Source organism: Mesoplodon bidens, assembly GCF_964165515.1.
Source record: "Mesoplodon bidens genome assembly, chromosome: 10".
Lineage (NCBI taxonomy): Eukaryota > Metazoa > Chordata > Mammalia > Artiodactyla > Ziphiidae > Mesoplodon > Mesoplodon bidens.
The window spans coordinates 18296503-18320681 of NC_138172.1; the positions used below are offsets into that span (position 1 = coordinate 18296503).

The following is a 24179-nucleotide window of genomic DNA, read 5'->3' on the forward strand; positions in this document are numbered from 1 at the left end:
CCTTAATGGGACACTCAACACCCAGTTGATCTGTCACGTGAATTTCTTTTCTGAATGTCAGTCTTTAAAGAATGCTTCACTTGACACTCGCCTGCATTAAGTTTAAAAATATACATGTTTCTTTATATTGCTGGCCAGCAAATTAAATAAATACATTCACATAGTTATTTGTTGTTTATGTAAGCAATGCTTGTACAAATACATTTAAAACATTTTTTTAAACATAGGGTTTTTAACATGGTTGAAAAAAATACATATTTTATGTCAAAACCTTGTTGTTATTGGTTTTTTTGGCACTAAATGTATTTTAGTGAGTAAAGGAATATTGCTTCTCGTAATACCAAGTAAGTGTATTTAAGATTTTTTCCCCCAGAGGATAGGCTGCTAAAAAGTGCTGGAAGGAAGCCTTACAGCTAAAAGAAGCCATGTTAAACTTAAGGCTCCTAAGAGAGTACAGAAGTGAGTTTGGAAAACGATAGGTGAAAAGGGACCATTATGTGGGAGTAATCAGTCATATTCTTTTCCTTCTGGCTTTTGCCCAGTTGTGATGAACAGAAGGGCAATCTTTTGTTGAGCAGAGACAGAAAGGGATTGGGACTTGACTAGGTATCAAGAGAGTGCTTTGGGAATATTTAAAAAGGCAGTTTAGTAATTTTTGGTCTCTGAGAAGGTGTCAGAGACACGTGTCTTTTATTAACCCTTCTAAAAAGAGGCTTCCTGAGTTAGAGCTGGGCTCATGCCCACTTGGCTAGCGGCCGAGTTTCCTTTCCTTCCTTGCCCCTGGGTGTGGTCATGAGACTAAGTCTTTGATGATGGGCAGTGAGTGGCAGTGCTGTGTGCGCTTTCTGGATCAAGTCTTTAGAAAGGAGGTGTTTGTCCTCCTCTTCTGCTTTCCCATTGGTTGGAAAATTTTAAAACCTGGAACAGCATTTTGGACCATAAATGGAAGTCATATGGTGGAGACTGTGATGCCCACCCATCCTGGATCGTTCACTCTGATTAACAGCATGAGAGAAAAATTTCTGTCTTGCTGAAACCACCGTATTTTGGGTCTGTCTGATACAGCAGTTTAGCCTGTCCTGACCTGCATATAATGGACAATTCTAAAACCTGGAGAAAAAGGCTTCCAAGTTATTTTGGCATTACTTTGATATGCACTGGCACTAGAAGCTGAATGCTCCTCTTGACTGGGTTGGACAGCTTTTAAAGTGAATTTGAAAGTGGTTGTCTGATAGGACATGGAAGGAAAATTAAGGATTACTTTGCAAGGGAAGAGATCGATAACGCTCTGATTTAGAGGTAACAATATATCTGGATGCTTAAGTTTCTTTAAAAATTGTCCTAAGAAACTAGTAGGCTGTGTTTTACTCATACTAAGTAGGAACTCAGCACATCTATGTGATTAGCTGTTACTCTCTCTGTAAATCTTGCTCTAAGACAAGACGTATTTTACTTTCTATGTATAGTAATGAGGAACTGATAATGCTCATGTTTTGTTAACTTCAGAGGATACATATTTTATGATCGCTTACCTAAATTGTAGGCATTAAAGGCAACTTGGAAGGAACTACAGTCTTAGACTTGCTTGCCTTCCCAATATAGACATAAAGGTGTTTTTTTATTTTTTTTTTATTTTTATTTTTATTTTTATTTTTTTTGCGGTAGGCGGGCCTCTCACTGTTGTGGCCTCTCCCCTTGCAGAGCACAGGCTCCGGATGCGCAGGCTCAGCAGCCATGGCTCACGGGCCTAGCCGCTCTGCGGCATGTGGGATCTTCCCAGACCGGGGCACGAACCCGTGTCCCCTGCATCGGCAGGCGGACTCTCAACCACTGCGCCACCAGGGAAGCCCAAAGGTGTTTTTTTAAATCATTAGCATTTATTAAATATCTTAGTTCTTTGGTCTGGGTAGCCAACATTTGGTAAGGTGACTGATACATAAAAAGAAATAGCTTCTCACTCTTCTGTCAGTAATTTATTGGGAATGGGGAAAAATATTATATTTGCAGGTGACAAAACCCGAAAGTGCTTGGAAGTAGTTTTTAGCAAGAAAAGCAGCAGATTTATTTGATAAAATCGGTGGTTCAATACAGTGGAAAAGATGGATCACTGAACAGACTGTGCTGGCACAATTAACTCTTTATCTGGAATTAACGAAAATCTTAAAGCTTGAAAAAATAACTTTCAGATGGAATAAAGACTTAAATTTTTTTATTTTATTGATTTATTTTTAATAGATCTTTATTGGAGTATAATTGCTTCACAATACTGTGTTAGTTTCTGTTGTACACCAAAGTGAATCAGCCATATGCATACACATGTCCCCGTATCCCCTCCCTCTTGAGCCTCCCTCCCACCCTCCCTATCCCACCCCTCTAGGTGGTCACACAGCACCGAGCTGATCTCCCTGTGCTATGTGGCTGCTTCCCACCAGCCAACTATTTTACATTTGTTGGTGTGTATATGTCCACGCCACTCTCACTTCACCCATCTTCCCCCTCCCACCCTTTGTCCTCAAGTCCATTCTGATGTCTACGTTTTTATTCCTGCCCTGCAACTAGGTTCATCAGTACCATTTTTGTTGTTGTTGTTAGATTCCATATATATACATAAGCATACGGTATTTGTTTTTCTCTTTCTAACTTACTTCACTCTGTATGACAGACTCTAGGTCCATCCACCTCACGACAAATAACTCAATTTCATTTTAAAGACTTAAATTTAAAAGAGAAAACAAGTAAATCTTAAGGAAAAGCTGAGAGACTCCATGTACAATTCAGGGATTGGGGAAACCTTATCAAAGGCTATAAATTCATAGTCTGGTGAAAAAAAAAGATAGATATACTGGACTACACACAGACATAAATAATTCATTGGCAGAAGATCCCCTAAACAAAGTCAGTAGAGATGCCGTAGACCTGGAGAGATGACTGGGGTTCATGTCCATAATAGCCAAGTTCTTAAATATTTGACAAGCCATCCAGAAAAAACTGGGCAAGATATATTCTCATGGGTAATTTACAAGAGAGCAAATCCAAATTGCCAGCAAACCTATGAAATAATGTTCAAAGTTTAGCAGTTAGAGAAATACTAACTGAAGTAACAATGATATGTCACTGTATTAGTTTCCTCTTGCTGCATGACATGTTACCGCAAAACAGAAACACAGTTCTAATTTGACTCAGTTTCAGGAGTCAGGCATGGCTTAGCTGGGTCCTCTGCTCAGGGTCTTGGAAGGATATAAACAACGGGGGCCATCTTTTCTTTTTCTTTTTTTTAAAAATAGCTGTTAGCAACCATGATCCTTTCTGGGGTTCAGGGTCCTATTCCAGGCTCACGTGATGGTGGGTAGAATTTGATTCCTGCAGCTGTAGAACTGAGGCCCTCCATGTTCTTGCTGGCTTTCAGCCGGGGTCACTCTCAGATCTTAGAGGAACCCACAGCTCCCTGCCATGTGGCCCCCTCACAACATGGCATCATAGTTCTTTAAAATCAGCAAGCAAGTCTCTGGCTCCAGTCTGCTGATAATGGAACATAATCATAATAATTATAACACCATTGGCATATTTTTTTAAATAGAAGCAAGTTGCAGGTCCTGCCCACACTCAAATGATGTGACTCATTGGGGGTCATTTTAGAATTTTTCTTACCACAATCACTTCGCATCCATTAAATTGGAAATGATTTTGATTTTTAAAATTTCTTTTGATTTTTATTTATTTGGCTGCATCAGGTCTTAGTTGCAGCATGCAGGATCTTCATTGAGGCATGTGGGATCTTTCGTTGCGGCGTGTGGTCTCTTCGTTGCAGCACATGGGCTTCTCTCTAGCTGTGGCGCGCGGGCTCCAGAGCACATGGGCTCGGTGGTTTGCAGCACGCAGGCTCTCTGGTTGAGGCGCGCGAGCTCAGTAGTTGTGGCCCACGAGCTTAGTTGCCCCGCGGCATGTGGGATCTTAGTTCCCCGACCAGGGATCAAACCCACGTCCCCTGCATTGGAAGGCGGATTCTTAACCACCGGACCACCAGGAAGTCCCCTGGAAATGATTTTTTAAAAAGCATTTATTGCTGGGAGCAGGCAAGAGATATGTGTAGGAAAGGGAACTTCTATCCATGACCATTAGAAAGGAGAGTTGTAGCCCTTAAATAAAGTATCTCTTAAAAACAGATAAACTTTTTGACCCAGTAAATCTACTCTTGGGAATATGTTTTATGGAAATAAAGCCTCCAGTATCCAGTGACATATAATATAACATTTATTGCAGCATTATTAGCAGTGGCGTAAAGCTGGAAGCAGAGTGAATGCCCATCAGTAGGGGGAGTGGTTGGATAGAGCATGCTACACCATGAACTATTCTACTCCTTTACAAAATTAGCTAAGTACCAAGTGACTTGGGGGGATTTCCTAGAGGTATTGTTGAGTGAGATAGGCTAGATGGAAAAAAAAAAATCGAATTCTCTGGGTGGGGGGGACAGTATCAACTCGCTTGTATACACATTTTTGTGTCTGATTGTAAAGAAAAATATGAAGTGATATATACTAGATTTTTTTAACATGGGAGAGGCGGTTGATAAGGATGGAAACAGGGTGCCAAGTAAAAGGAGAAAAGGAAACTTCCTCTTCCCAGAAGTCTGATATGTGTGGTATGGTCACATTTGCATGTTTATGTAAAACTTTGTTTCTCTGTGTAAATAATAATTAAAAAAATACTATGCCCTTTAAATTGACTAATACATGGGAATATTTCCGTTTCTTTGTATAGAACTTTCACAGTAGATAATGAATATTTACAGAGTGTTTCATTTAGCTTTTATATGTTTTCTGTTGTCAAAATGTAAATTGTCTGAAAGTCAATAACTCTGTCATTTAGCTGCCTTGAGTACAGAACAGTGTAGTGGGAAAAGATCAGGGGCTGGGGGGTGGGGGGTCTGGAAATAAGGAATAGATATTGTTTAGACATTTTTTTCTTTTTTTTTTAGCCCTACTAGGATTTAATCAAATACATAGCTCTTAATAAAGCTGTGACGTCCAGTTAAAAAGTTGTTTCTATGTCCAGAGTTAAATAACTTCTTATTTCAGCTTCTGTAATCCAAGTTATAACTTTGATAAATCTTCTGCATTGGGGGTTTTACAGCACATAATGGAACTAATTTTTAAATGCATTTTATTCTAGTGTCTTTTTCTGAAGAAGAGAAATATCAGCTGCGAAAATTTGTCAGTAAATCTTACCTGCTGGACAAGAGAGCCTGTCGTCAAGTGTACTACAGTTTGATTGATATCCTTCTGGCATATTGCTATGAAACTCGTGTCACCGAAGGAGAGAAGAATGTAAGTGCACGTGTGTCTGTGCAGGTTGGCATAGACTGTTGTATGGAGTAAACTGTATTAATGTCATGAGTGAGACCAGTCGTGATTAGTTACTTAGTGACGCTCTGGGCGGAGGTGCACAGGTGTGTTGGTGATGGGTACCAATAATGTTTTTATTTGGTCTTTTTTTCTTCTCTCTTGGCTTTAGTCTCTGCCAAATAGCAGAGTATGGAAGTAAAGCTGAGGGTAGAGAAAAAGGATATCCTGAGCTCTCATCTCTTTTAGGAGATGAACTGACCAAATGAGAGGGCTGTTGCTACACGACACTTGACATTGGCAAGGGGTAAACTTTACTATACCCATTTCTAGTCTTTCTCCGACCTGTCCGTTAACAGACGTAAGGTATAGTATTTTATAAAGAAAGGAATGTGAGCATTTATCTGCAGGTGTTCCTCAAATTTTTTTTTTTTTTTGGGGGGGACGCGGGCCTCTCACTGTTGTGGCCTCTCCCGTTGCGGAGCACAGGCTCCGGACGTGCAGGCTCAGCGGCCATGGCTCACGGGCCCAGCCGCTCCGTGGCACTTGGGATCTTCCCGGACCGGGGCATGAACCCGCGTCCCCTGCATCCGCAGGCGGACTCTCAACCACTGCGCCACCAGGGAAGCTCTCAATTTAAATAGTGTGTGTACTTCTGAAAAATTGTATGTAAATCAGATTTTTAAAACCTGGATGGTATCTTTTTGGTATTCGGTAAAATCCTATTGTAAAAGTAAATCCTTCTGTAAAGTATGTTGTTTCTTAAATGATCTTTTTTAAAAAATATAGACTGTACTGTATCTCTTCTTAAACCACACTTGATTTTGTAAATGAAGAGCTAAACGTCTTTCTCACCTATGTCACTGATTGCATACATTTAAAACAAGGCTGGAAAACAAAACAAAACAAAACAAAAAAAACTTTCCAGTTAATGTGTCCCTGCATCTGCTTATAGTAGTCATTGCTCAAGGGATTTTTTTTTTTTTTTGCGGTACGCGGGCCTCTCACTATTGTGGCCTCTCCCGTTGCGGAGCACAGGCTCCGGACGCGCAGGCTCAGCGGCCATGGCTCACGGGCCCAGCCGCTCCGCGGCTTGTGGGATCCTCCTGGACCAGGGCACGAACCCATGTCCCCTGCATCGGCAGGCAGACTCTCAACCACTGCACCACCAGGGAAGCCCCAAGGGATTATTTTTGAGCTGTGCATATGCTTCCCTGTTTTTCATTTATTTATTTTATTAAAAAAATTTTTCAATTGGAGTAAAAGTTGATTTACAGTGTTTCAGGTTTACAACATAGTGATTCAGTATTTTTATACATTTTATTCCATTTAAAGTTATAAAATATTGGCTGTATTTCCCTGTGCTGTACACTATCTTTTTGTATTTATTTTATACATAGTAGTTTGTACCTGTTAATCTCCTACCCCATCATGCCCCTCCCCCTCCCTCTTTTTAAATTACACAAATAATTCATATCATTGTAAAGAAAAATACACACAGGAAGAAAATAATTAAAATTTCCTGTCATCTCAGCCATTGGAGGTAGCCACACTTACAAGGTGATGTTTCTCTCCTAGGCTTCTTTCGTTGTATATGTGTATTTACATTGGGTTATAGTGTGTATACTATTATTTAACCTGCTTTTCTCACTCACCGTCATAGCATGAGCATAGTGTTAGGATAAGGATTTGATATGGGCCAAACTTTTTGCTGCTCGGACTCTGAAAATTTCAAAGGTGACTTTTGAGATTTGCATTTGTCTCCAAAATGAATATTAATGAGTGTAACAAGGGCCTACTATAACTGAAAATGGGTTTTGTTTCCGCTCATCTTTTTAGAATACCATAATCAGGGAAAATGTTTTCGTTGACAAAAAAGTGCTTCATATTGCTTGAGAAGATGAGTGAGAGTGTTTAGTTATGCTCGATATAACTTCGCATTTTTGATTTGATTCTTGGATTCACATATTTGAAATCATGAAGTCTTGCAACTTCAGGATCTTCTCTAGAATGCACTTATTCTCACAGGCATTCTCTCAAAGACCAAATTCTTGAGCAGCTTTCTAAGTGCCAGAAAGAGCACTTCAACATTATCTTTGAGTCTTTTGGTATTTATAGCATATTTGGGAAGCAGGTAACCTAGTTGAGAAGGACAGAAATTGAGCACGCATTGCTTTGCTTTAGTTTCAAAGTCCTTGCTTATGTGCTCTTGTGTTCTGGTACTCTTATCAGTGCAACAGCTTTACTTTATAAATTTCCAAGGAAAGTAGACAGGAACTTGCCTTTGATCTCCTTGACATCAGTAAAGCCATTATTTTCCTGCGGTCATAGATGCTTCATAGGTTTTACATATGTCAATACTATTTATGTATTAGTTGAATAAGTGGATATATTTGCTTTAGTTTTGAATGACTTTACCTCTAATGTGACACTATCCTTTTCTTCAAAACAATTAAAGGTTGAATCCGCATGGAATATCAGAAAACTGAGTCCAACACTCTGCTGGTTTGAGGTATGATTGTCAGTTGCAGTTGCTTAGATTTTGTTTGTTCAGAGTTATTTTTTTGTTCTTATTAGCTCATTTGGGGTAATTCAAGCAATTCCTTGACTTTTTAAAAGTGATAGCTTTATTGTACAAAGTTTTTTTCCATCTTTTTAATAAAACTGATTTAATTTTGTTACTTTTACTTTTTTTTTTTTTTGTGGTATGCGGACCTCTCACTGTTGTGCCTTCTCCCGTTGCGGAGCACAGGCTCCGGACGCGTAGGCTCAGTGGCCATGGCTCAGTGGCCATGGCTCACGGGCCCAGCCACTCCGCGGCATGTGGGATCTTCCCTGACCGGGGCATGAACCCGCGTCCCCTGCATCGGCAGGCGGACTCTCAACCACTGCGCCACCAGGGAAGCCCTGTTACTTTTACTTTAATCATAGTACACTAATAAGGCCAGCTGTAGGGTATCTTGGAAGTTTGGAGAAGGAATGGGTATACTGTCCCTTCCAGGAAGATGTTGGGTTGAGTTTGAGGCGAGTATGTAAGTCGGCATATATTGGGGCTCAGAGCTCAAAGATGGGCAGAAAACCTAGGTGATATTACCGTTAAGTGTCACTTACCACCAGGAGCTGTGCTAATAAGGCTTTTATGTATATTACTTCACCTATTCCTTTCTATTGAAGTCTGTGAGATAGAATTATTGGTATTTTATAGATGAGGAAACTTAAATCATATAGCTTAAATAACTTATCCTAGGTCCTACAGTTAGTATGTTTAGATCGGATAACTCTTATAATATAGTAATAATTGCTTTTATATCTATTTTGTAGAAAATAGTTGTGTAGGGCTCACCAAATATAGCAAAGAATGGTATCTTTAAATTTACTAGTTCTGGGACTTCCCTGGTGGTCCAGTGGGTAAGACTCCACGCTCCCAATGCAGGGGGCCCGGGTTCAATCCCTGGTCGGGGAACTAGATCCTGCATGCATGCCACAACTAAGAGTTCACGTGCCGCAACTAAGAAGTCCGCGTGCCACAGCTAAGAGTCTGCATGCTGCAACTAAGACCTGGTGCAGCCAAAATAAATAAATATTTTTAAAAAATAAATAAATAAATTTACTAGTTTTGAACCCACTGTTGTCCATCAAAGCAGAAGCTTTAAAACAGTGTTTATTTAAACAGTTGATCATTGCATCATCTATTAAGGCAACTAGTTTTGTTTCTGTTTTTTTTCCAGTTTGAATCCTAGACAGTGTACATTTTAAGTTGGAAAATCAAAGTTGTTTCATGGCATCACTTTATTCAAATAATAGATAACATGTAAACAGGAACTGAAACACTTTAGCAAAGAGTCTTGCTATTCGTGAATGTCCATGAACCAACAGCTTGACCAGTGTCCTCTGCTGGGAGCTTGATGGAGAGTCAGACTCCCATTCCAGACCCTCTGAGTTAGAATCTTTAGCAAGATCTCCAGGAGTTCATATGCATATTTAAGATGGAGAAGTGCTGTTCTCCAGACTTCCCTTGAGTTCTACATATTTCCATAATCAGCATATAATGGAGAAACTGGTTTTTGTAATAATTGCATTGATTATTCCAATATAGAAAACAAAGGAGTTGGTGACTAGATAATTTCATAGTTTAGTTATAAAAGTCTGCATGAAGAGATTCACCTATTTATGATTTTACTTTGATATTTTTATTGTTTTTGAGATAACTTAGAATTGCCAGACATGTAACTAGCTCTGTGAAACTTTTATAAGTGTTTAGTTTTTTGCCAGAATTTTTTAGAAATTTATCATTCCCTTTTAGATATAAAGTATCCTCTGTTGGGTACTCAGTATTCATAATCAGATCACTCATTTGTTAAGGATGAATATACATGGAAGTGATGTATACTCCCTTACTTATAATTTTATATTTTAATTTTTATATGTGGGTTACATTTTTAATACATTTTTAATCAAAACCGAATTAAAAAACAATTTTGTAGAAAATACGTTTGTTTAGTGTTTTTGGTAAGTTTTGCATTGTTAATGGTATCATTACCATTAACCATTACCATTCAGGATAAAGCCTTTTTTCCAGAAATGAGTAGTTTTCTCTTTAAAAAGTGAAAGCAAATTACTGAAGTAAATACCGTGTATTACTCATGCCCAAAGCAAAAAAAAACCCCAAAAACAAAAAAATCAAAAGAGGGGGAAGGGGGAACTGAGAACACACTTCACTACAGAGTTCTATATTTTTCATCTACATTATCTCGAATGGTCCTAAAAGACAAAAACATGAAACATATATCATTTAGAAATGTCTTTTATGTGCATCTGTATTTTGTTAGTGCCATGTGTTTTACATTCATATTGGTAATTCTTAAAAGACTTTTTAAAACTTTCCTGCTACGTATGTGATTTCTAAGGAGCATTTGTGATACGTTGATAAAGTATGAGAAATTACAAAGACTGAGATAAAAATTTTATTGTAAGGTTTACAGAACAGCTTTGTATTTGTCTTCCACTTGGCTTCATGTTGATCCAAACTTAGTTTTTAATTGAGAATAGTTTTACATTTCATTGTGTGCTTTTGTTTTGTGTAATATGGAAACGATTACTCATTTAAATGATATTTCACAGACTTGGACTAATGTTCATGAAATCCTGGTGTCTTTTGGAAGAAGAGTGTTGTGCTATCCACTTTACCGCCATTTCAAGCTGGTGATGCAAGCCTACAGAGACACTATAAAGGTGTTGCAACTAGGTAAGATGTTACTATGCTTGCAAATTTGAGAGTGAAAAGTTAAACACTTGTAGTCTGTGAGGATATAATCATGATTTTTGCTTTTTTTTTTTTCCCATACAAAAAGAAGTAATGAAAATCATCCCATCCAACCACCTTTCCTCCCAGGTATTATATAAAGTAATAGTCCCTCCATATAGGTGTATAATCACACAGAGAAGTATGGTACTCTTTTCAGAGAGGAGTGGGGAGGGTATATAGAGACAGTTTCCCAAACCATCTTGTGTTATAGTAGATTGTACCGTGCAGTATTTCTGTGTCATTCAGGTGCCTGTAATTTTCTAGGCATTATTCTAGGCTTGTGAGTATAATAATAAATAAGTTCCCTGCTCCTATGAAGTTTACGGTTTTGCCAGGGTGACAGATGGTAAGTAAGTAAGCAATTCCAACATTGAGTGAAAAGTTCTCTGCTGGAGGAAGGACAGTGATCATAGGAGGGGGCATGGAACCTGGACTTGGGAGATCAGGAAAGGCTTCGCAAAGAAAGCACAGCTACTCTGAGGACTTTTGACTATTACTATATCAAACCCGAAAAGACAAATACTTGCTATTTTTAAGGATGTGGCAAATTCTAAGCTCTGAAACAAATTCCGAAGTGCCTATAACAGCATCATTGGATTAAGTATATAGTTTCCAAGGTAATGACTTTGAAGGGGCAACATCCATTTGTATGTCTTAATTCTGGCACATTTATTCAAAAGTCACTTGCTGTACTTTATGGTCGTTTCTTATATTTTTCCTCCGGGACTCTTATCATTTCTTTGTCCTTAGATAAAAATGCTTCTGGGGGTTTAGTTTTCAGACTTGAGGATAAGAAGGAGAAAGAAAGGAAGAAGTTCTTTCCTTTATATCTAGGTGACTTCATTGGCTTAACGGGAAGAATCACATCTCTTAGGTTTTATTCCTCCTAGAGGTTTATCTTGGTTTTTCTTTGACTTCTGTGTAACCTATAGTCTTCTTGCTCTGGGGGAAAAAGTCATGTTTGAAGTAGATTCTTTCAAAGTAGATAATAATTGTAAAAGTGAATCATAGTTAAATGGAAGATACTTTTTTATTCATCCTGTTGGTTCAGACTGGCCATATTTTATTTTAAAGGATTGTTGATTATAGGACAGCAGAGCTACTACCTTTGAGGAATCTGTCTTCTTTAACAGTGGAAACAAACTGCTTTGTTTTTTTTTTTTTTGCATGTTCTTTCTTCTTGCCTTCTGTCCAAGATATTTTTTGAACTGCAAAAATTACCTTGAAAAATTAATCCACTGTAAATGACTGATTGTTGAACTTGAGTTACATCACAATTAATTTCTTGTTTAAGTCATGCTAGAGTATCCACGCATTATTCATAGATTTAAACAGTGAGAATGCAGTTGGTGATTATCTTGTTATATCATGGCTTCGAGATGGAAAACTGGCAAAACCCCCACGTGCATGTGTGTGCACACACACGCGTGCACACACACCCTCTTACTTGTTACTTTTCATTCTGGGAAATAATCTAGTTCTCTGGATTTTTATTTGAAAAGTAAGCAGTTCTGTGATTCATAACCAAAAATAAACTTGATTGCCTTGACTTACACTGTAGTCAATTACTCACAGTTTTAGTAGGTTGGAATTGAAAATTTAGACTCAACTTTCCATCATTATCTATCTGACAAAAAATAGGCTTATCAGCTATGTTGTAATAGCAACAGAAAACCTGAGGCAGCACGCTGAAAATGAATACCAACCATCTATAAATCATGCACAGTATGTTCTGTGGCTGATTTAGGTTGTGGCTCGTTAGTGCTGAAACAGAGAGCTGCATTGTCTAGAGTTCACACCGTAAGCTAAGGGGATGACAAGTTCTGGATGAGGATTGAAACCTTTGTTCATACAGGTGGGTGACACTGGGATGCCTTTAATGCCATGGAAGAGTCTCAGTTGTTTAGACACCTTGTAATTTAAGTGCAGGTAGCTCTGGTTTGGCATTTAATGTTTTCCAAGAATGAATTCGTGCCTACTTATAATTCAAAAGAGTGATCACACTTTTAGTATAAAGGTCAGTATAGTGCTTCCATAGTTGAAAGTAATAAATAAGTCTTGCCCCAGAAGAAATACCAAACTTAAGTGAAACACGCTTCCAGAACCAATGAAGGAAGGCTGGTGTCAGAATCCACAGAAGATTGACTGAGAGCTCAGTTTTTAAACAGCCATGAATTTGCTTTACCTGACTTCACGGAGGCCTTTACAAAGACTCTTTACTGGGCCTTTGGTTATTTTCAATTTTACATTCTCTCTGCTGTACCTTCCCCACCCCGGAAGACTGTACATTCATCTCTCACTGTTACTGTATGTCTCGCTCAAATTCCTGCAAGGCCAGAAAACCTACTTTGTCCCTGTAAGTGTGATTTTAGTGCTTAACATAGGGCCTTGCATGTGGAATTGCTCTCCCTGAATTGACATTCTTGGGGCACATGATCATCCCCATTTTTTCTGTCTGTTCCTGTCTCTTTAGCAATTTTCACTTCCTCCTCCTTGTTCCATTCTTCGGAGAAGAGTGGGAAGAATCCTTCATGGAAGCATCACTTAGGTGCTGTTATTCACTGAAAAATCAATGAACAAAAGGAATCAAAAGAGAACAGCTTTTCCAATATGTCTTAAGAAATTTTATTCTCTTTAGAAGTGACATAGTTTAGTATTTGATTATACATTGTTTATACAACTTACCGTTTGTACTCCTGTCTACGTTTCATTCAGCTTTCTAAAGGGATTCTTTACTCTTCTTTCATACTCTTGTGCCGCTATTGAACATATAATGTAACTGTTAGATGGAAAGGGCTAAACTTCAAGGGGTAAAAGGGGAAAAACTTAATTTTTTCTCCCCGTTCCCCCTTTGAGCTCATTCTGTGGAGTCCTTCTTTGATTGTTTCTGGATGGAACCTATATCCTATAAATATCACATCACACACATATATCCTGTAATATATGATAAATATTCTGTAACTGTTTCTATTGCTTTAGATTATCAGAGGAGTCTGATTTCAGTACTCAAAGTGTTTCCTTTGAACTTGATTAAAAAAATAAATCTTGCCTTCCCCAGCTTGGGCCTGCGTCAGGTTGGGAAGCCAGCAGTGGGGAGGGGCCCGCTGCCCTGCTGCACAGCACTGCTTTCTTCCAGAGCCGCCCTCCACTCGGCCGCGGGCTGTTCCTCCCTGCTGCTGCCTGGGGGCCTGTGATCAGGTTCGGGTCAGACACCAGGCTTTATATCCCCACAGCTTCCGGGCCAGGTAGGTTACATTCTCCAGGGTTCCCCCCCAAAACCCCCTTTCTCTTGGGGGTTTAAGGTGGTAGGAAAGTACCTTCTCCCCTCCCTCCTGAGTGGTGGTAGAAACCCCATAGCACTCCAGCGACCTTATCCGAAGAGACTTGCTGGACCTCTTTACACTTAAATTCCCGGAGGTGAATATTGTTCTAAGGGGTCATAAATCAGTTTTTGGTTAGTGTCTCTACAAGCTTAGCACAGAGGGTTTTAGCATCTCTTGTTACTATATGGGGACACTCGATATCTCTTTTGTCCTTTGTGAGCCTTATTGGAAGTGAGAGAGAGTCCTGCCTTAACGTGCTGGCACAGTAGGCGTTCTAGCTGCAGCACCCTGTTGACTCCTTTCTGTGTGCCAGCGCCAGGCTCAGTTCCTCATTTCACCCACACTGTCTTCCTGAGAAGTCGGGATTTCTGTGTCCATTTTGCAGATAGAAGACAAACTCAAGGAACTTCACTCCACTTGTGCAGGGTTACCCAGCTAGGAGTTGGCGGAGCCTGGACTGGACTCCTGGTCTGTCTGACTCAAAGTCTGTGCCCTTTGAAATGTTGAAATAGTTATAGTAAAGGAAATTATATGAAGCCAGGATTCACTTCACAATAATCCAGAGTGGGTCGGGGGAAAGTGGGCAGGGTGTGGAGGAAACAAGGCTGGCCACGAGTTGGTACTTGCTGAAGCTGGGTGATGAGCACTTGGGGGTTCACCGACCTGTGGTCTCTCTTTGTACATGTTGTGATCTTCCTTTATTTAAGTCTGGACTCTTAACCCCTGTACATCTGTGTTTTAAATTTATTCACCATTTTGTAGAAAACATTATGCTTTTTGTTCAGACAGTTGTATAAATTTTTTTGGCTAATGAAAATACACATTTGAAGGTATTATTTCTGGTTCTGTTTTGTTTTTAGGGCTAACCAGAAACCTGCCTTTCCATGAACATTTGGGGTCTGATGCCTAGTGGCTGCATGGCAGACTATAACCTAAGAAACAGGCTTCTGGAGATTAGTTATTGTTACCAAGTAAAAGCTGGCATTACTTCATATAATTAATAACCCTTACATATTAGTCTCACTGGGCTCAATAATCAATTTTTCAGAAATGACTGCTTTACTAACCTCTTCTGTAGATAGTTGTAATAACACAATCAATGTGAAAGAAAAGAACCACAGCACAGGACTTGGGGGCTGATCTTTTCCTTTAAGGAAAATGATTGTTGAAGAAACTGAGCTATGGCCAGTATGTTGTGTGAGCTCTGAGTCCTCATGCAACCTGGAAGATGAGTTTGTTTTTAGTGTTTGAATTCTATTTAGTCAAAAGTCCAAATGCTACTTTTTAATTGAATTGTAAAGATTACTCTAACTTGAAAACTAGAAGATGAAATCACTGGGAGTTTTCGGTGTTGACATTTATCCGTATTTAGTTTTTGTGGCTTCTCTATTATGGACATTTTAAGGAACCATTAGACCTTTTAGTTTTTCCTCCTTAAGTGCATTATGTAAAATGATTTTGAGGGTTATTCAACAAGTGTTGGTTGAGCACTTGCTATGTCAAGGTGCTGAGCTGGGTCTGAAGATCCAGGAGTGAGCAGGAAGGATGCGACTCGCACTCAGAGAACTTAAAATTCTAATGGGGGCCCTGGAATAACACAGCTACCAGGTTTTAAAAAAAAAATTACATTCGTAATAAGTAGCTCAAAGCAGAAATACAGCGGGCGAAAACATAAAGCCAGGAAAATTGGCTGAGCTTTTAAGTCACGTAAGACATGTAACCTCCTATAGAGGGGAGCTTCTGCCTTATTTGACTTCAGATTATCGGCTCCTCCTCAATTTCCTGTTGCTCTGAAGTACTTGTACGTTGGTTGATGCATCCATCTATTTATTCATTCAGTAGGTATTTTGTCAATACCTACTAAAAAGCTATTTATTATGTACAAAGCGCCCTGTACATATGAAGAGCAGCAGAAAACTGAATTAGATTCCTGTACTGCGTTTGGGAGCACCTGCGTGAGTAGGGGAGCTAAGACGTGCATCACAAGTGTAAAATACAGGGTAGGCAGTGGTGAACACCTTACACGAAATGCCAGCTAAGTAGTTCAAAACAGGGAGAGGTGACATTTCATTGGGGATCAGATGAAGCTTCATTTGGGACATGAGATTTGAATTGGGACTTGAAGGATGGGTAGTATTGGACATAGGAGGGTAGGAGAAGTGTTCTAAATATTGTGAGTGCGAGGCATGAGGCAGTTCATAGAGGAGCATGATTTCATCAGTGAAACTTAGTTGATAGGCTCTCTGACCCTGAGATTTGCTCTACAGCCTCTAAAACTAGTTGACAGTTCCTTTCCTACCTGAGTCAGCTGGTCTCCAGAATTGATTTCTCTGCTTCCCTAATATGATCACTTAATTCCCTGCTCCCCAGCCAGGAGATAATTCTGTTTTCTTCTTCCTTCTAAATTGTGCTTGAACTTTTCATTTCCTAGTCAATTCCCCATCACAATTAAAATGTCTCAAAGAATGGAACAACCGTAGTGCTTTCAGGAAATTTCAGTAGCGTGGAATTCAGATCAAAGAGTGAAGTACTTTTGGTACCTGCTTTTGCTGACTGCTTCCTTGCATACCAGCTAACCTATGAAAGGAGGGGCTTCGGAGCCCTGACGCGTGGGGGCTGCAGCTGGAACGTGTGTGGGAAAGAGCAGGACTCTGCTGGGAGGTCCCCATGTGCCAGGCTTCGGCCTCACTCTCCTGGGTTTCTTCCACCAGGCAAAGCAAATGTCTTTTACTCACACCTCTTCATCAGAGCCTAAATCTGGGTTCCCAGTCTTAAATTGGCACCTTCTTGGTATCTATCTGTATTATTTACCCTCAGAGCATTTGTGGGTTTATACATACACTTTTGTATGGAAGGATGCTGTGTATGCGCATAAACATTAAAGGGAGGAAAATCAAATTCCGATCAACTCCATAAACACGTGTTTCCTCTAAGGATACTGTTAATCATTAAATAGTGTTAATCTCTGAAAATTTTTTAGATTGCTTACGTCATAATCGCTGGGTTACATTTGTATAAAACATTCTTTGTTGCCTTAAAATACTCTCTAGGGGGCAGCATTTCCTGTATGGTTTACAAATGCCTTTTAATTGCCACAGATGATTAAGATCTTATGGTTATTCTGCTCCAAAAAAATCACTTAAAGTATCTTACGGGTGTGTGATGGCTCAAAATCCACTGCTGATCTCTCAAATACTTACATATATGCGTGTGCGTATATATATACGTATATACATACACACATATATATACATATGTATATGTATATATATGTGTGTATGTATATACGTATATATATACATATATCCAATTTAAATCTACATTGTATTTCCTGTACTATTTATATAAGATTTTTTGTTAATTTCTGCAGTTTCTGAGCTGAGCGGTATAAAAGAACCTCCAGGAGGTTAGTTACACGGTTTGATATTATGGCTTTTAAAAAAACTTCTATGGTTAGTGCCTCTTTTAATAAATCTAAAGTCAGTTTAGAGATTGTTTTTTATTGATCTGAATTTTTAAGGAAGTAACTGTAAGTTTACTTTCTTTAAGTAAGTGGATAAAGGCAGGAAAATGTATATATTTAAGACAAATTTGGGAGAACAAAGAGAAAATATTTTATTTACCCTAATGAGTGAAAGTCCTGTTGCATGGTGATACTGAGACCTAGATGAAGTAAGTTGAATAATACTTTATATGTTAAATGGAAATCATGGAAGACTCCTATTTTTGCAGGTTAGGGTTTCTTTCAATAGGAATTAATACTGAAAAATAACAAGCAAGCAGATATTTATTCAACAGACACAAATCAAATCCCTTCTCAGTGCAAGGCATTAAAAGAGAATCAGCAAAGAGTTATGAGACTATATATGACTTGACCTTGGCTCTTGAGTTTATTGTGTAACAGGAATGATAAGACAAAAGATAGTATACAAAATATAAGTATTTGTAATATACAAAGGAGAAAAATCCCTTAAGAAAATACCTTAACTACCACCCACAGGCCAAATCCATGCTGTATGACTTGTGAGTTAAAAATGCGTTTTACATCTTCAAATGTTGAAAAAAAATCAGAAGGAAAATAGTATTTCATGACACATTTAAATTATATGAACTTCAAATTTTGGTGCCCATAAATAAAGCTTTATTGGAACACAGTCATCCTCCTTCAGTTGGGAATTGTTTATGGCTGCTTTTGTGATATAATGGCAGAGTTGAGTAGTTGCAACAGATTATGTGGCCCGCGAAGGCAAAATGTTTATTCTCTGGCCCTTCAGAGAAAAAATGTGCCTCCCCTTGCTATAGGTATACATGAAGTTGACCCTCGAACAATGTGGGTTTGATCGTGGGCAGGTCCACTCCTAGGTGGATTTTTTTCCGTAGGAAATACTGTAGTACTACACTGTCCTTGGTTGGTTGAATCTGTGGATGAGGTGGAACTGCAGATACAGAGGCTGCCTGTAAGTTACATGCGGATTAATCCCTTCGTTGTTCGAGGGTCAGCTGTGTACGGGATTGGAAGGGAGCCCTCTCCTAGTGAGCCAAAGTCTTTGGCTGCCTTCCATTCCAGATAGTAGCCAGTATTGAAGGGGATCCTGTCAGCTGTTTCTGTCCTCCCCACAGGAGGAGACAGACCTGAGCTAGTTCGTTCCTGTTAGAGTAGGGCCTTCAACATTAGGAGAAACAGAGATGCCTACTTGGCCAAGCAGGCGAATGAATGAGGGTGGCAGAGTTGAAGAAACATAGGAGCAGTGAGGCCTGTGTGAACTGGAGACATACATGCTCCATTGGTAGCGTGTTGTTGCCATGTGGATATGTAGAGTTGCCACCTTTAGGGACTTAAAAAGAAGTAGAAAGTCATGATCTTTAATATAAAATTGCTCAAAAGTTTGAATGTGAACAATGATGTGAAGATTTAATGGGATACTATAAGAGCCATGGCATGTCTGGGCACCCAGGTCAGCCTGTGTGGGCCATCAGTTTATGATTTCGACTCTAAAGCAAGCTAAGTGCCAGCCTGATTTCTCACACCCTCTTGGTCCTGCCCGTTTCCAGCTGCCGTGAGGCCTTGTACCGGGTCTCTGCTCCTTCCATCGCAGCTTGAGACCCAGTCTCACCCTGGTGTGGGTTCCAAGATGAGGTGGGGAAGGAGGTAGAGGTCCTGCAGAACAGAACAAAACCCAGATCCCTTACCTCTCTTTCTACTTGCTTTTGTATTGCTACCCTCCTCAGCTTAGCCTGGTCCGGGTGGAGGGGATGAGTCCCAGGATTCCAGTACCATGCCTCCCTCGGACTCCAAAGGGTGCTTTTGATACGGAGAAGGGGAGGGGCTAGACAGGGCAGAAGCAAACAGCCTGATGCGTGAGGTGCGTGGCCCTTATTACTTCAAGAGTGTGTGGGATTTAGAAAAGAAGTGGAGGAAGGTATTTCCTGAGAAAGCAGAAAGTAAAGAAAATCAGGGAGAGGAAAAGAAAAGAGTTACACGTTAAGAAATGACAAATATTCTGCTTTGTCTGGAGGCCTGGGCTGTGAGGGGAGCTGAAGGAAGAGGCGGGAGTGCTGTGTTGGGGAGCACGGTGGAGAGCCTGCAGTGCTTCCTAAGGAGACTGGCTCTGATTTTATTTTATTTTTTTTTATAATTTTTTAAAGGTTACGCTCCATTTACAGTTATTACAAAATATTGGCCATATTCCCCGTGTTGTACAATATATCCTTGTAGCTTCTTTGATACCTAATAGTTTGTACTTCTTGCTCCCCTGCCCCTATCTTGCCCCTCCCCCTTCCCTCTCCCCACTGGTAACCACTCGTTTGTTCTCTCTCTCTGTGAGTGTGTCTTTTGTTTGTTGTATTGTTTAGATGTCACATATAAGTGATACCATACGGGATTTGTCTTCCTCTGAGGAGACTAGGTCTTATTCATTGAGGCACCACTGCAGAGTCTGGCGTTGGGGTCTGTGACAGGCCCATGGAGTCAGATTGATCTGGCAGGAACACCAAGGGTAGAGTCATTGCAGGGGGTGAGATTCGAGGTGTGGAGAATAGAGGAGACCGCCATTCTCACCTGAAGCCGAGTAGTTTGGGGACAGGTACTGGGTCTGGGCTGGGGTGCCAGCAGTGGTGTGGAGGAGGAAGGAGTATGTGGGCACGTGCTTCGCAGGTAGAAGGGTAGGAGCTAGTCAAGGGAGTCCCGGGGCCCTTGATCCCTTGTGACCTGATGTCCTCCTTCCCTTGTCATCTGTAAAGTGCTTACATGTCCTTGTCTCGCTCAATTCCCACAGCAGTTCTGAAGAATTTCCCCTCTCCATCTGCAGACGTGGAAACAGATTCAGATTAAGTACCAAACAGCTAAGAAATGACACCAAGGGCAAGCAGATTCTGGGCTGTACAACTGTTCCACAGTGCAAGAGTCATCATTGTTATTTTTACTTTGTAAAGAAATTAGCTAAGAACTGCACAAGATTATTTATGTGTAGCTTTTTAATGGTCTTTCCTTAGCCTTTTAGAATTTGGGGACTAGAATTCTAAGACCTTAATTTCATAATCAAAGTTTTCATGTAACTTTTTAATATAAATTAAACTTACATGTAGATAGAGATATGTAATCATCTTTACTAGATTCTATTTCCTGTACACTGATTAAAATGTAAAGAAGCGTGCGTAACTCAGTTCTCCAGTATGTAAACCATTCAGCCATCACAGACATTCTCAACTGTGATACAGTGAGGGTGTCAAAAGGCTTTGGTTTTTTTCCTTTTACCTTGACCTGGTCAGTATTTCCCATCACCAAAAGGGACTCGTAAGTCTGGTCGGACTGGGTTTGTTTTTCCCCTTTATGAGCCATTTAAGGAATCCAGTTGTCTTTCTTCCTGTATGTTTCTTCTCTCTGACTGCATGTACAGTCTTAGTTTTCCCAGTTGGAAACTAAGCTAATTCCAAAAAAAAAGTCAGAACTTTTCATATTAAGTAATAGCTCCTGGGAAAATGAAGTATAATAGTCTTAATTAAAGCAGCAATGCAAAGAATTTATTTTAAATTGAGCTACCAGGCATGGAGATACATGCTGTATTCATAAGGTGGAATAGTTGAAATAAAATTTTATCCACAGAATTAAGAAGTTTTAGGTGCTTATGGATTTTTTTTTTAAATTCAGGTCTACATTGCAACTGTTCCAAGAGCTTTTTTCCATGCATGTTCAACTTCTTAACCTTTCTACTTTTATACTTACTGTATAGATGGGATTTTTTTTTTTAATGTTCTACCTTGAACTTGGATGCCTCACTCTTAACTGTCTGAAGAAAAATTAGTCATGCTGCCATTATGTAATTTTGATGACATCCGGCCATGTATTTCTAAACTGACACAACCACTGCTTTGACAGGTGACTTAAGGAGGAGGATAGAGTGAACGTCCAAGCTGTCCTTTCAAACCAGCAAATCTGGCAGGGATTGTTAGAGCAGAAAAGGCAAAAAGCAGCCTTGGGTTAAATTCATTATTTGAACTTCTGATGGTGTGGTGATAGAAGAAAGTTGGCACAGCTACATCCTTTTCTTGTCAGGGAATAGAAATAAAAAGGGGAGGCAAACCCATTGTATAGCGCACATCTGTCATGACGTCATGGCTTAAGTGTACAGATCACAAAGGTGTTACAACTAGTACGTGTTAACTGAGCAATTTGACCAGGTGCTTTTAAACTTAGGTTCTGTGTGCGCCAGGCTACATTAACAGCCAGCCTTTACTGAACAGGATCCTACAGTTTGCCAGACATTGTTCTAGACCCGGGAAGACAGATGAGAAGCCGTGTTCTTTGCTGTCAAGGAGGTTGCCACACAATGCGATAAATAGTGACGCTATATATTACGCAGTGGCTGGGAGGCAGATGTACCTATTTTCATCCTGACTGTTGCTTCCCAGCTGTGATCTTGGCCAACTCTTTCATTACATTGAGTCTCAGTTTCCTCATGTATGAAATGAGCAAGAGGTCACCAACCTTAGTAGGGTTAAATGATGCAGTGTATGGAGAGTACTTGGTGCAGCAGAAGTGGGTAGCTATTAACTACCGTAAGGGACAGTGTGGCAGGCGTTATGAAACAACTCAAACCGGCTTGGGTCGGGGTAGGGGTTGGGCGAGTGGGAAGCCAGTTCCTAAGGAAGTATATGCTCATTTTGAGACTTGATGGTAAGTTAGGTTTGGGTTGAGGGCTGTGCATTCCAGGCAGAGGGAACACTTACAGAGTGTATGTTTGCTTTGTGTTGATTTTGTTTGTGGCTACACAGACAGTATATGTAATTTTAATAACAAAAAAGAATCTAAAAATTTATTTAGGGCTGTGAATTTGTGCTCAAAATAACAACTCTCATGGCTCCCAGTATTTGTTTCTTATTACAGCCCCCAAATGTAAGAGCTTAAAATGGCATCTGAGGAAGTTGAGGCTAAAAATACTGAACAGACTGAGAAGCTTTCATAAAGTTAAATTTAACGCATGTTTGTGTTAATCGTTAGGGACTGGACTTTATGCTACTTCCTAACGGGGCCCGATGTTGAAGCGAGTTACCACACTTCGATTCTTTTAACTTGGATTAATTTGACACAGTTCTTCTATCACCTCTTTTTATGGTCAGATGATCTCTGAAAACTAATGTTAAGAATAATTCATGAATTATCCCTCCTGATAATGTGGTCTCATCGGAAGTCCCGGAATTCTAGCCGGATATCTACTAAGTTATGCATTTTAGGATGATAGCCCTGTTGGCTTTCACTGTGAGATGATTTTACAAATGAAGACCACCTCTTTTGCCTTTACTGTTTTTGGCTCCTTGTCTTGTATGGCTCAAACTTTTTTTTTTTTTCTTTTTGTGGTACGCGGGCCTCTCACTGTTGTGGCCTCTCCCGTTGCGGAGCACAGGCTCCGGACGCACAGGCCCAGAGGCCACGGCTCACGGGCCCAGCCGCTCCGCGGCATATGGGATCCTCCCAGACCGGGGCACGAACCCGTATCCCCTGCATCGGCAGGCGGACTCTCAACCACTGCGCCACCAGGGAGGCCCTGGCTCAAACTTTGAAGGACAGAAATAGATACCCTGAAAACCACAGCCCTGTCATTGCTATAATGTACCAAGAGTTGAAAAGAAATTCAGCTCTTGCTCTATAGAGTTAGCAGTTTATATATATTCTTTTTCTATGCTGGCTTTTAGCCAGTGAAAACATCCACTATCCTTTTAATCTCCTAGAGATGGGAGCCATTTCTTAAGAGCCTTCAACCGTGAGCTGGTCTGTCACTGAGCGATTATGGCCAAACCTCGTCGGCTAATAGGAAGATTTCAAATAGCCAGTGGGTTCTAATGTAGAACAGCTCAATCTTGTCTCTGGTTTAAGATATATTAAACCTGAGATGCCGCATCTGTCCAGACAGGAAAGCACATTGTTCTTAGTTTACGTTCCCTTTAAAGAAAAGCTGGAGAACGCGTAGCCAGAGACTGTGTTAAATACTGTTTACTGCCTACCTGCTTGTTACTATCATCCTTTTTTTTTTAATGTTGTTATTATGTTTCTCTGTTGTCATTGGACAGTCATTTTCCCTGAGGTAAAACATTCATGGCACTTGTCATTTATATGCCAAGTTACTAGTTTTAAACTGCCTTCACTGGTTTTAGACTCTCTTGGAGAGATCTTGGTGTCAGAAGTCTTTGCTCCATGGATGGGGTTGGCTTCTATGAGGACGAGATTGAGCATAGAGAATCCCTAACTCTTTGGAGAGGCCTGTTATTGCATCTCTGTGGTGAAAATAGTTACCATGGTTACTGTGCAAGGTACCTGCTTTTTCCTGCTCTGGACCAGGCAAGTGAGCTGGCAAAAAACGGTCACTTCCCTGCAGTGTCTTTGAGCAGAAATGATTCTCTCGGATTTAGGCCTGAGCAGTTTTTCAGGCGCGTGGGATGTGTGACGAGCCCATGACTGGATACAGCCCCACAGGAGGCAGGTACACTGAGTCCCCTTCTAACCACTGGCTGTGTGACAGCCTGGAGGAGGGCCAGCTCTTTCCTTTGCTGATAGCTCTTGGATAAGTGGTTGGCAACCTGAGAGAAGGAGCCGTCGGTGCAAGAGATATGTTAAAAAAAAAAAAAAAAAAAAAAGCTGCATGCTTCCTGAGCTTCTTGTCTGTAATGTAATCATCTGTTGATGCTGTAGTCACCTATGGTGATTTAGTGGGAAACACG

At 40.2% G+C, this 24179-nt stretch overlaps 1 protein-coding gene across 1 annotated transcript in view; it reads left to right on the forward strand.

Moving 5' to 3' along the window:
• Positions 1-24179, forward strand: part of SHQ1 (SHQ1, H/ACA ribonucleoprotein assembly factor) — an 88117-nt gene that overhangs the window by 23828 nt on the left and 40110 nt on the right. Inside the window, exons 7-9 of the mRNA XM_081247668.1 lie at positions 5170-5324; positions 7798-7851; positions 10461-10584. Of these exons, the coding sequence (XP_081103794.1) occupies positions 5170-5324; positions 7798-7851; positions 10461-10584 (333 nt within the window). The remainder of the gene's footprint in view (positions 1-5169; positions 5325-7797; positions 7852-10460; positions 10585-24179) is intronic.